Here is a 12,724-nt window from a genome sequence, read left to right as displayed (position 1 = left end):
AAGACCACTCACTCCCAGCTCTGCCTTTCCACCTCTTCATGCCCCACTCCTGGCCTCCAGCAGAAACCTCCACCCAGGACCCTCGCTAGGTACACAAGCATCTTACCGAGCTGACTGAGCAGTGTGGGGTCGCTGGTTCTAAAAGTGTGCACACATTCAAAATAGTGTTTCAAAGCACATGATAATAATAAAACACAGAGTCAGAGATAAATTCCTAGGAAACCGATCAATTTGAAACATTCTCATAATTTAGTTTTATGTGTTTCTCTTTTACAGCAATTATTGTTTACACACAGAAAATACTATTTAGGTACTACAATACCTAAATTCATCTTGTGATCTCCAATTAGCATTAATTTTTCAAATTTAAACATTACATAATTCAGCACGTCAGTCTAACAATATGCCTGTAGACTGCTGACAAGGCAAAACAAACAAACAAACAAACAAACAAACAAACTCCTCAGATTAATTACAGGTGAGAGGAAGCAAGCACGCCCTACCCTGTACCCTGTCTCCCCCACTGAATGTGGCAATAAACCTGGAGAAAATAAATGAGCAGCTATTTAACAACTCCCAAAAAGCAAACAGTAGCTGGAGGATTTGGTGAAATATTTACCATTGTTTAATTCATTTACCATTGCATTTACCATCTTTTCCCCTCTATTATCCCCCAAACTGGACTCAATGCAGCCTGAAATCCAAAGGCAGACATCTGCATGGACTGAGGGCTCTGGGGGAAATGCGGTTCAAAGAACGGGGTTTGTGGAAGCTCAGAGTGAATGGGGAAATTCCTCATTCTTTTTTTTTTTTCCCTGCATTCTCTCACTCCCCAGTCCTTAGACAATTCCTTCATATTAATAGCCTAAAGAAGAAAAAACACACGCTCATACGAATTGGTACAGAAAAAGCACCTGATGAAATCCAACGTCTATTCATCACAAAAATTCTCAGAAAACTAGGGATAGAAGGAAACTCTCTCAATCTGAAAAGGGCATCTATAGAAACACCTACAGGTAACCTTATACTTAACGGTGAAAGACTAAATAATTTCTAAGATTAGGGACAGTGCAAGGATGTCTACTTTCAACACTCCAACTCAACATCATGGACTAGAAGTCCCAGCCAGCGGCAGAAAAAATGGCACAAAGAAAGAAAGGAACTGAACTACAAGACTCTGCTGAAAATTTTAAAGAAAATCTAAATAGAGAGAGACATTCTGCGTTCACGAATTGGAAGGCTACACAGAAAGAAAAGGTCAGTTTGCCCCAAAGTGATCTATAGATACAATGTAATCCTACGAAAATTCCAGCAGGATTCTTAGCAGATCTAGAGAAATTGATTCTAAAAGTTATGTGGAAAGGCAAAAGAACTAAAATTGCCAAACAGAAAACTGAAAAATAAGAATAAAGTTGAAAGAATCACACTTTTTGACTTAGGACTTACTATAAAGCTACAGTAATCAAGACAGTGTGGTACTGGTAAGAGACAGACACATGGATCAATATGAGAGAATACAGACTCCAGAAATAGATCTACACAAATATGAATGATTGATCTCTGACAAAAGTGCAAAAGTAATTCAACGGAGAAAGAATAGTCTTTTTAACAAATGGTGTTGGAACAGCTGGTTATCAGTAGGAAGACAAAACTCAATCTAAACCTTCTAAACTTAACTAAATTCTAAACTTAATTCAGAATGGCCCGTAGATCTAAACATAAAACGTAAAATACAAAACTTTTAAGGAGAAAACAGAAGAAAATAAAAAGTACTTGTTACCTAGAAACAAGGAAAGAATCATACCATGTTGCCAAGGATAAAGAGGCACTACAACTCTCATATATTGCTAGTGGGAGTGCATAATGGTACAGCCACATTGGAAAACAGTTTTCCTATCAAATTTTTTATTAAGCTTCACACACTTGTGCGACCCAGCAATCCCACTTCCTGTTCTTTGGAGAAATTAAAATGTATGTTCATACAAAACTGACACACAAATATTCACAGCAGCTCTATCCACAATCACCCCAAACTAGATAAATATTTGCCTCATAGTTTGGAATGTACCAAATACTTATCTCTGATAAAGTACAGTAAAAATTCCATTAGAAAGAACTGGACTTTTCCCAGATTCTAATATACAAGGGGCTGTCTCAGGTCTCTTGTAGATAGTGCAAAGTAAGTCTCTCAATATAACTTAAAGATAAAAGTTTAAAAGATTAAAATAAACTCTTTCTCACCTACAATTCACCTACAATATGGATCTTGTAGTTTTATGGTTTTAATACAAGAGGGTTTTTTTCTATGACCGGAAAAGAAGAAATTTTTCTGCAACTGGAGAGGAAAAGTCTTTTAAAAAGAGGTCATCATGATGGTTGGAATTACTACCACTTTTCCCTTCTTAGGAAAAGGGAATTAAGCCAGACATTAAGTTGCAGTCTTTCTTCAAAAGTGTAACAAATTTCCTGACCAACAGCGTTTATATTAATGTCTTTCTACTGTCCAGACTGTCATTCCTTCCCTTTATTATAGTACAGGTATTCCTAGAGTCCAGAGTTCAAGATCCTTTCTTCTGTCTGCTTGCTCAATATCCTCCAGAGCCAAGCTCACCTTCTGTTCCAGGTGAACCTACTGCTTTGTTCTGTGCAGCCCAAACAGCCCTTCAGAACTCTAATAAACAATAGGAAGGGAGGTAATCGGTTGCCTAAGATCGTTATTCTGCTCAAGAAAAAATATCCTGAATCATTTAGAAGAACAGAAAATCAGTTTACAAATGAATTTACAAAGAAGCCAATCCTTCTAGGTGTTACTGGTTCCCTGGCCATAATTTGGAGGGAGGAAAAACACAGATGGAGTCAGCAAATTACTTGAGTTCTAACGAGGCCACACGTTTGAGTGCCCAGCGCAGCGCACCCCTCACGGACGCTCATAGTTTCTTCACTGTGAGAAAGGAAGGGCAGTCTCAAAAGAAGTCAGAAGAATCATTAAGTGCATAAATTAGCACTCTGCAGTTCACCAAAGTGCTCTTGGCCACCTTGAATCCTTTTCTGGCTGAATCAAGATACAAAATAAATGTAGATTTACTCTTTGATTCCTTTTGTAAATTCACTTATTATCTCAAAGCCTCTATAACATTTTCATAGGTATCGTATTCCTTACATTTGAAGTTCTCTGAACTTTTACTACTGATACATATTTGGTAGGCACATAATCTTAGCCTTAAATACACACATAACACCACCACCACCAAAATACTTTTTAGCAGTGAAGCCTCCTTGGGAATCCTGCTCATCACTTTGGTGTGACCTTGGGGAAATTACATAATACCTTTGAGTAAGGGTTTCCTTATTTATCGAATGGGTATAGTAATACCTTCGCTGCATTTACAAAGTTGGTTATGTAGTTAAGATAAGGTATATAAGAAGCATTCTCTATTTTTAAATATCTTATATTTCACCATTCGGCCAGAAAAGGATTCAAGGTGGCTCAAAGCACTTTGGTGAACTTCAGAGTGCTAATTTATGCACTTACCATTCTTCTGACTTCTTTTGAGACTGTCCTTCCCTTCTCACAGTGAAGAAACTATGAGCATCCGTGAGGGGTGCGCTGCGCTGGGCACTCAAACGTGTGGCCTCGTTAGAACTCGAGTAATTTGCTGACACCATCTCTGTTTTTCCTCCCTCCAAATTACGGCCAAGGAACCAGTAACACCTAGAAGGTCTGGCTTCTTTGTAAAGCATCCTCAGGAGGCGAGGGGGAGACACAGAGCTCAGAGACAGACGGAAGTGTTAATATCCAGCACGAGCAACACCTAGAACTGGCTCTGTTCAGAGGACTGTGCTCTGGAGCAGGAGCAGTGTTTCCTCTTGCTTTTAGAGATGAGAATACTGCAGTTAAACGCAGAGAGGTTAAACGACTCAACTTGAATGGCACAGCCGTTCTAGGTGTTGAAGCCTGGATGTGATATGCACAATAGTACCCCTAATTTCTAGCCTGACTCCATGAGGTAGGAATTACTCTATTGTATAAGTGAAGGAAACGAGGCCTGACTAGGTTCAGCCATGGGCACTAGTCTACACAGCAGATACAGGTTAGATCAAAGTGCGAACCTCATCTTTTTAGGCTCAAAGTCTTTTGTGCATTCTGGCATGCTATACTCTCCTAGTTGAACCAAACACGGTGTCCAACCAAAAGGGAATTTTAATTCAAATCACACTTTCAGTTCAACAACTGCCGTTCACCAATAAAGTGAGCATCTAGGATAGTCAATAAATTTGTTTTCACATTATTGCATCAACTTTTGGCCTCAAAGTCAACTACTTACATTTTTTTTTAACTTTTTTTTTTTTTAACTTTTATTTATTATTGAGAGACAGAGACAGAGCATGAGCAGGGGAGGGGCAGAGAGAGAGGGAGACACAGAATCCGAAGCAGGCTCCAGGCTCTGAGCTGTCAGCACAGAGCCCGAAGCAGGGCTCGAACCCACCAACTGTGAGATCATGACCTTAGCTGAAGTTGGACACTTAAACAACTGAGCCACCCAGGCGCCCCATCAACTACTTACATTTTAAAATACATCAACTTATCTACAGTTTTCCGTGTAGCCGATGCACTGAACTAACACTATTTAGTTCTAACGATAAAATAACACTAAAAATTGAAATACAACCGAGAACTGATTAAATAAAGTGAGGCCATGGGGCGCCTGACTGGGCCAGTTGGTAGAGCATGCAACTCTAGACCTCATGGTTACGCGTTCAAGCCCCATACTGGGTGTAGAGATTACTTAAACAAACAAAAACTTAAGAAAATAATGAGGCCATATCTTCTCGCACTCTAGTAAAAATATTACATACTCTGAGCCCAGGAGACTGAGAAAACTAAACAAGGACTAAGGTAGTTGCTGTTTGTTTTGTTTTGGGGTGAAAAATACTGTGTGTGAAAATACTTTTCTAATTCCAGTGAGAGCTCACTAAGGACTAATGAGCAGAACCACCACTGACTTGAACAATTCCAAAGAATTCACCTCAGAAGAAACAGATTTTCAAGTTTTATTAGATTAATTACAGTCTACCCCAAACCCAAACTTGAGCAGTTTTCTCTCTAGCTGAAGTAACCTGTTAATCTTGAAATTTATCAGTTTCTGAAACTGTAAGCTCTGCAAATTAAGTATAAGGGCAATGGAACTTTGCCTTCCAATCTAGGGAGGTGACAATGTAAGTCTTGATAAACTCTATCTTGGCCAGGCTGATATGAAACATCTCAAGTGCCCAGGAGTCTATAATACCCAACAGTATACTGATAATACTGATCAAATAAATTCAATTCAGAAGCAAATTCCTTACAGCTTTTGATTGAAAATCCACTAAAAATATCTACTAGTTCTAGATGCTAAATACATTCCTGCCTCCGAAGCTCATAGCCCTCCACAATGCCCTTTATATATACATATACACACACACACACTCTCAAGTTTCTGGCACTTCATACATTGTAAGAAAAATGACTTTCAAAACAAACCTTCCTCAGCTGGGGAAGGTGACTTCTCAGTCATAATTAGCCGTCCCAGTAGTCGGGATGTCTCGAGTGTGAGGGTGGGGGCGATGAGGGGAGCAAGGAAGAGTCGGGGCAGGAGAGGCCTGGGAGCCAAAGATAGACTTTTTATCCCCCACCCCTCCCCTACAATCTACATCTAATTCTCTAAGAAGACAGAAACGCAAAAGAAGGGAATAATCATCAGATGAGTTGTGAAAGAATACAAAATAGTAGCTGAAATAAAGGAACTCCCTTTGAGGGTTTGATGCGTTGAGAGCAGAGTGATTCAGAAGAGGGCTTCCTGGAAGGGTGGCCTGAGCTGGCTCAGATCTGTCCCTTCCACTAAGCTACTTCTCCTGACAGCTCCTGGGGTATGTCTGCTGCCATTCTGTCTCTAAGCACTTAGATCCGCCTTTGACAGGCAAGAAAACCTTACATGTCTCCCACTGCTTAAGAAATGATGCCAGATCCCCACAGACACCTCTACCTCTATTCTGGTCACAACCCACCTTCCAGCTCTTTTTTTCCCTACCAAACATTAGCAACACACAAGTTATTGAGTGCTGACTTATTGTGTGTCAGGTCCTATATGAGTGCCTGGAATCTTCTCTAAGACAGACAGGTAGCTCAAGTAATTATCCCCATTTTACAGATCAGAAAACAGAGGCACATAGAGCTTAAATAACTTGCCAGAGGTCACAGAGACCTATGCAAGGGACCGAGGACTGAAGTCAAGCTGTTTGATTCCAGTCTGCTACTTCTGAACTACTTAGAATTTGCTCCTAATAAAGTCCACCTCATCTTGTTAGAATGATTTATGATTCACTTTTTGACAGGCTAATGTAGTGCTTGACCTACAGTGAGGACTCAATAGATGTTATTTTTCGTCACTGTTCTACCTAGCGAAAGGAGCATAAATGAGTGTAACAAACAAATCTACCTTAAGTTTTAGTTGTTTGGTAGCTTGGTATGAGTCAGACGATAATGAGGTTGCCAAAAAAAGTAATCTTAGGCAACCTTACTAACCGCTCAATATGGAGAACATGTAAGGTGACAGTCTTGCTCTGCTCTGAGCCAGTCATCCAGACCATTCAGAGGTCTGGGCACTGCTCTTATTAAAGAGTCCGTCAAGAGGCAGAACTCACCCGGTCAAGAGGATGGAGGAGGTTACAGGAAACCCAACAATAAAGACAGATCTGAATGAAGTGAGGATGGTTAAGCAGAAGAAGAGACACTATACAAAAATGATGTCTAGACCTCCTCAGCCCTACTAAACTGAAGTCTACAGGAACGGGGCTCAGACTTCTGTATTTTGCAAAAGCTGTCCAGGTGATTCTTATATACATCAACATTCCATTCTGCTCTAGGGAAGAGGTTCTTCTTTTAAAAATAATTTTTTTTTTTTTACATTTATTCATTTTTGAGAGACAGAGAGAGACACAGCACAAGTGGGGAAGGGACAGAGAGAGAGAAAGGGAGACACGGAATCCGAAGCAGGCTCCAGGCTCTGAGCTGTCAGCACAGAGCCTGACACAGGGCTTGAACTCACAAACCGCGAGATCATGACCTGAGCCGAAGTCGGACGCTTAACCGACTGAATCACCCAGGTGCCCCATCTAGGGAAGAGGTTCTTAAACTTTAACATGCATCAAAATCTCCTGAGGGGTAATTAAAGCGAGTGCCAGGCCTTACCCGTAGAGTTTCTGATTCAGTAGGTCTAGAAAAGTGCCTGATGGTATTTTATTTTATCAAGATTTACTCACCAGGCCATCTTTTCTCTCTCTGCTCGCAGAGACTATGACACCATGTGTCAAAAGAAAGCTATGTCTCTGTTTTCAATAACATTTTCTTTTCCTCAAACCAAAACACAAACTCCATACCAAACTCAGTTCTAAGCTTAAAAGTAATGCCTTTAAAAACAGCATTGCAGTTCCAACCAAATCCCATAGGGGGTGTCAGTCAGCCAATGGGTGCTTTTGTAAGCACCCAAACCCTTCTCTGAGTCAGTAGGTTTGCTTACAGAGGTGCACTTTTCTGTCTGGCAAAACAGAGAAAGACAAACTCAGTGTGAGAACAGAGTGTAACTGCTGACGGTTTAAAAAAACAAAACAAAACAAAAAACCCAAACAAACAAAAGAAACAAGTCCTATCTCCCAGCCCCATGGCCTGCTTAAAATGTTTCATTCCACGCTTTTGTCTAGAACATCATGATCTGTTCATTTATATTTTAACCAATTTATGGAACAGAAAAAGGTGAGGTAAAACTTGACTGGACTGAAATTATACCCTTAGTCACTTGAAATACTCATTTTGTACTTCATCATAATTATTGTGATTGTATTTTTGAAACATATAAAGAACAAGACTGTGGGTTGGTCAGACTTCTACAATAAGGTACCCAATTATGTACTATAGAAACTAGCATAAAGTTGCATAAAAAAAGATCTTAAATGGGAATAATGACCTTAATATCTTAACTCGGAAACAACCCATTTATTTATTGCTCAGCCAGCAAGGACAGGCTAACTCTTTGGTGGAGCAGGTAGGGTGAGTACAACTACATCCAAAGATTCACCTTTCCTAAGTCATGCCCTTCTCATGCAATCTGTCTAAAACGGTATCTTCGAAACTTCCCTAGAAGGTTAAAAAGGGACCTTCCACATTCAGCTCAATATACTGGCCTTACATGTTAATACTGAACTGTTCATGCTATATCCATTAAGTACTTTTTAAATAGTCCTGAAGTTTTACTATCCAAATCTTTTTTTTTTCCCCCTAAGATTTCATTTTTAAGTAATCTCTCCACCCAACATTGGGTTCGAACTCACAACCCCAAGATCAAGAGTTGCCTGCCCCACCGACTAAGCCAGCTGGGCACCCCCAATCTAAACTCATTCTTCTATAGTCCTTACATTACTAAACCATTTTGTGTTCTCTAAAATAGAATTATTCAGGGGCGCCTGGGTGGCTCGGTCAAGCGCCCGACTCTTGATCTTGGCTCAGGCCATGGTCTCGTGGTTGGTGAGATCGAGTCCCATGTCGGGCTCTCTCTCTCTCCCCACTCTCAAAATAAATAAACAAACTTAAAAAAAATAATAAAATAGAACTATCCTATGAGATACTTTTAAACATGTGGAAGTTTGTTTGATAATTTCCAGTGTAAATGACATTTGATCATTAATCAAAGATTCCCTGTATCTGTTCCTTCACTAAGTCTGTGAGTTCCAGGTTTCTTTCTAGAAGTCATCTGACTATATGTTGAGTAGTAAGAGCCAGCATTCCTCCCTTATCATCCTTCCACAAATCTTAAAGTTTACAGTTAGCACAACGTCTGGAACAAAATTCACAGGCTAACATTTTGCCCTAAAAGGCTTTCATGATTTCTGATCTAAAACATTCAGGACTGACCTGAGGACTTGATTCCACTCTGGGATAGATGTGGGTATGGATCAGAATGGACACAAAACCATTCAGTGAGTCCCTGAACTAGTGTGGCTTCTTCCTTGTTTTTCTTTTGGCCATGAGGGATTAAGGTCAGGCAGTATTCGGAACAGCTGGGGAATGACATTCACTTAGTCATTTTACCCCAAGATCCAGCTCACAGCAAGGCTTCCTTAGAGTATCATCATTGGGGAAATTCCCTGAAGTCAAGGTCTGAGTTTAGTCATCTCTGGATTTCCTCCCCACCTGGTTAGAGTGCTCTAGACACAACAGGCACTTAGCATTCGGTTGGCAAACAAGAGTGAAGACTGGTTTTTTGAGAATGGCTAAAAGGCTAAAAATGAAAGAACGCCCTCGGCCTGACTCTTCTCTTTGTAAGTCATATCCCCCTTTATCTAGTTTCTGTCTCAAGTCCCACTTCGAACCATCCTGATCATCTGGGACCCTGGGTCTTCCTCTCTGAAACACCAACAGGATTCTGTACACTGTGTTGTTTTCAGCCTGTGATGTCACAATAGCCTACTGCGTATGCTACTGTTGCTATTTAAGTGCCCCTCAACTCTGTGAGTGCTCTGAGGGCAAGGCCAGTCTATCACTGTTTTATAGACCCACAGTGTATATAATGCTGTGCCCCAAAGAGATTTTTTAAAATAATGAAAGACAAAAAAGTGAACAATGCCCCCTTGTCATTGTTTTGAAAAGTAAAATAAATCTAGTTGTATAAATTAGACAAAACAGATTTGGTAAGAAAGAAAAAGAATAAAGGTGATATGATCTGGCAAGATGGGGCTTTTGTATCCTCGAGTGCATTAGCTGATTTCTTTCTTCAGCTTCTGGGAATATAAAAAAGGTAGTCTGTCAGACCACAGAACGAGAAAACACAGTAGAAAAAAAATAAATGAGACGATACATCCTTTTCTAGCAGAAAGTTTGTTAGCCCGTCCTTCACTCCCTCCATCCTACCCCAAGAAGAACCACTTTTGCTGGATGGCAGGATTGATGATGACTGAAATTGCAATGCACACTTACTGCGCACCTAATATGTGCTGTTGGCTTCTAAGCATTTAATATTTGTGTATTAACGCCTTACAATATGCTTATGAAGGAAAGAATCTTGTCCTCATTTTATGGAAAAAAGAAACTGAAACACAGAGATGGTAAGTAACCCTCCTAAAGATATAGCTGATGACCTGAATCTGAATTTATACTCTCTACATTTCCCTCCTCAAGAAACATTTACAAACATTCCTCGGCTTACAATGGGGTTACATCTCAACAAACCCATTATAAGATGGAAATACTACAATTCAAAAATGCATTTAATACACCTAACCTATTGAACACTGTAGCTTAGCTTAGCCAATTTAAACACTTAACATTAGCCTACAGTTGGGCAAAATCCTCTAACACAAAGCCTATTTTATAAGGTACTGACTCTTTCCTAAAATATACTGAATACCGTACTGAAGGTGAAAACCTGAATGGCTGTACGGGCACAGAGTGGCCGTGAGCACATCGGTTGTTGACCCTACTGACCACGTGGCTGACCGGGCGCCGTGGCTCACTGCCACTGCCCAGCGTCAGGAGTGACAGCTTCACATCATGTAAGCCCTAGCCCAGGAGATGATCAAAACTCAGTTCCTACTGGGGCGCCTGGGTGGCGCAGTCGGTTAAGCGTCCGACTTCAGCCAGGTCACGATCTCGCGGTCCGTGAGTTCGAGCCCCGCGTCAGGCTCTGAGCTGATGGCTCAGAGCCTGGAGCCTGTTTCCGATTCTGTGTCTCCCTCTCTCTCTGCCCCTCCCCCGTTCATGATCTGTCTCTCTGTCCCAAAAATAAATAAAAAACGTAGAAAAAAAAAATTAAAAAAAAAACCAAAAACAAAAAACTCAGTTCCTACTGATTTGTGTATCGCTTTCACACCACTGTAAATCAGGACTGTCTGTAACCTGACCAAGGGTTAGAGGGCACACCTTAGTAACCACAGACGGTTCCTGTGCTCCTCTTACGCTAGTCGTGCACTTTTCATCTTGAGGGAGTTGAGGCAACTTGGAGACGGAGCTAAATAATTTGAAATTTTAAGAGGCCGTGTTGGAGAAAAAGATGGAAGGTGAGGTGCCTGGCTGGGAGAGGACTCCAGGGGAAAGAAAGAATGCAGATGCCAACTGAGCTTTGCTCAGTAATGTGTAATGTAACTTTTTCCTCTGGCCCCTTGTGAAAGGCTGAGTAAAAGGCTACATCACAAATGCTTTGTAACATTGTGTCTGTTTTGGGGAATGAAAAAATGGTGGAACCCAGCTTCAGAGGTGGGCAAGTCCACAGAGAGGACAGAGGGCGCCCACAGAGTGACATGAGTCACAGTAAAAGTATAAGGAAAAGTGGTTGCTAAGAGACCAAGAGGGAGGAACTGATTTAAAGCAGTAGGTGCAATTCTCCCTTGAGGGTTACAAATTGTATAAATTTGTAACAGACTCACAAAGTACAAAGCAATACACGCTTTAAAGCTGTATTTTTCATTTACGGGGGCGCCTGGGTGGCTCAGTCGGTTAAGTGTCTGACTTCAGCTCAGGTCATCATCTCACAGTTTGTGGGTTCGAGCCCGAGCCTGGCGTCTGGGCTCTGTGCTGACAGCTCAGAGCCTGGAGCCTGCTTCGGATTCTATGTCTCTCTCTCTCTCTCTCTGCCCTTCCCCTGCTCACACCCTGTCTCTCAAAATTGAATAAATGTTAAAAAAAAAAAAAAAAAAAAGCTATATCTGCATTTAGTACTCTTAAATATATTAATTAAGAACGATTAGAATTCAGTCGTTTGGCCTTTAGAACCTGAAAGGTCTATAGCTCCAAGTGCTGATGTGTTCGTGCAGCTCCATTTCTGCTTCCCTGCACTCACCGATAGGTGGTTTCTGGAAGGAGGTCTTTTATAACATGGGTGGTGGTATTGCCCACGGTGATGCTAGTGTCTCCAAGGTCAATATTGTAAGCGAGGATTTCAGATCCATTATTGCACGGCTCTTCCCAGTTCAGTACAAGGCACACAAAAGGTGAATCAGGGTAGGCATTGAGGGTCTCCTCCTCCAGAACACAGAGAGTGGAGACAGGGTCAGGGGCAGATGCTGGTGTCTGGCAAAGGACAAGCTCACTATACGGTCCTGCTCCAGCTTGATTGACAGCCTAAAAAGACAACAGCAAGACAAAGTCCACATTACCCCACCGTAAATTCTGAAGCCTCCGTGTTAGGCGCTGTTACAGAAATCTGACGTAATACACAGTTTACTTCTAGAAACACAGGTGGAAAGAAATCTCACAAAACGTTCACTTCAATGACCACTTTCCAAAAAACCGCCAATGACACCTTCTCTGTTAATAAAGCAGAAGATAATATCACCATCGTCACCTTTTATAAAACATAACTTTAAAACAACACTTTGTATCTGCCTGGCCCACTTCAGGCTATATGTGGTCCTGTGGCATCCTCACAGTTACTGTGGGGTAGACACTAAATGGCAAGTCTTCTTCTAGTCTTTTCCATGTGCACGAGTAACTCCTATCCATGGCCACTCTGACTCTATCACCTCCTAGTCTCCCCCTCACTTATTCTGCTCCAGCCACACTGGCTTCCTTGCTGTTCCACGGGGACACCAAGTCTGCCCCCACCTCAGGGCCTTCGCAAATTGCTGCCCCTCCTGTCCCGGAACCTTCTTCCCTAGACATCTGCACAGCTTGCTCAAGCATCTTTACGTCTTCTCTCAA

General features: G+C 41.3%; 1 protein-coding gene across 8 annotated transcripts in view; it reads right to left on the bottom strand.

The window, feature by feature from the left end:
- FNDC3B (fibronectin type III domain containing 3B) overlaps positions 1-12,724 on the bottom strand; it is a 409,427-nt gene that overhangs the window by 33,344 nt on the left and 363,359 nt on the right. For all 8 annotated transcript variants that reach the window (XM_058730500.1, XM_058730504.1, XM_058730496.1 and 5 more), the window contains one exon: positions 11,865-12,145. In XM_058730500.1, the coding sequence (XP_058586483.1) occupies positions 11,865-12,145 (281 nt within the window). The remainder of the gene's footprint in view (positions 1-11,864; positions 12,146-12,724) is intronic.

The sequence above is a fragment of the Neofelis nebulosa genome, chromosome 5 (assembly GCF_028018385.1).
Source record: "Neofelis nebulosa isolate mNeoNeb1 chromosome 5, mNeoNeb1.pri, whole genome shotgun sequence".
NCBI classification, from domain to species: domain Eukaryota; kingdom Metazoa; phylum Chordata; class Mammalia; order Carnivora; family Felidae; genus Neofelis; species Neofelis nebulosa.
The sequence above is the reverse complement of the archived record's forward strand: the minus strand, read 5'-3'. Positions and strand labels throughout refer to the sequence as shown.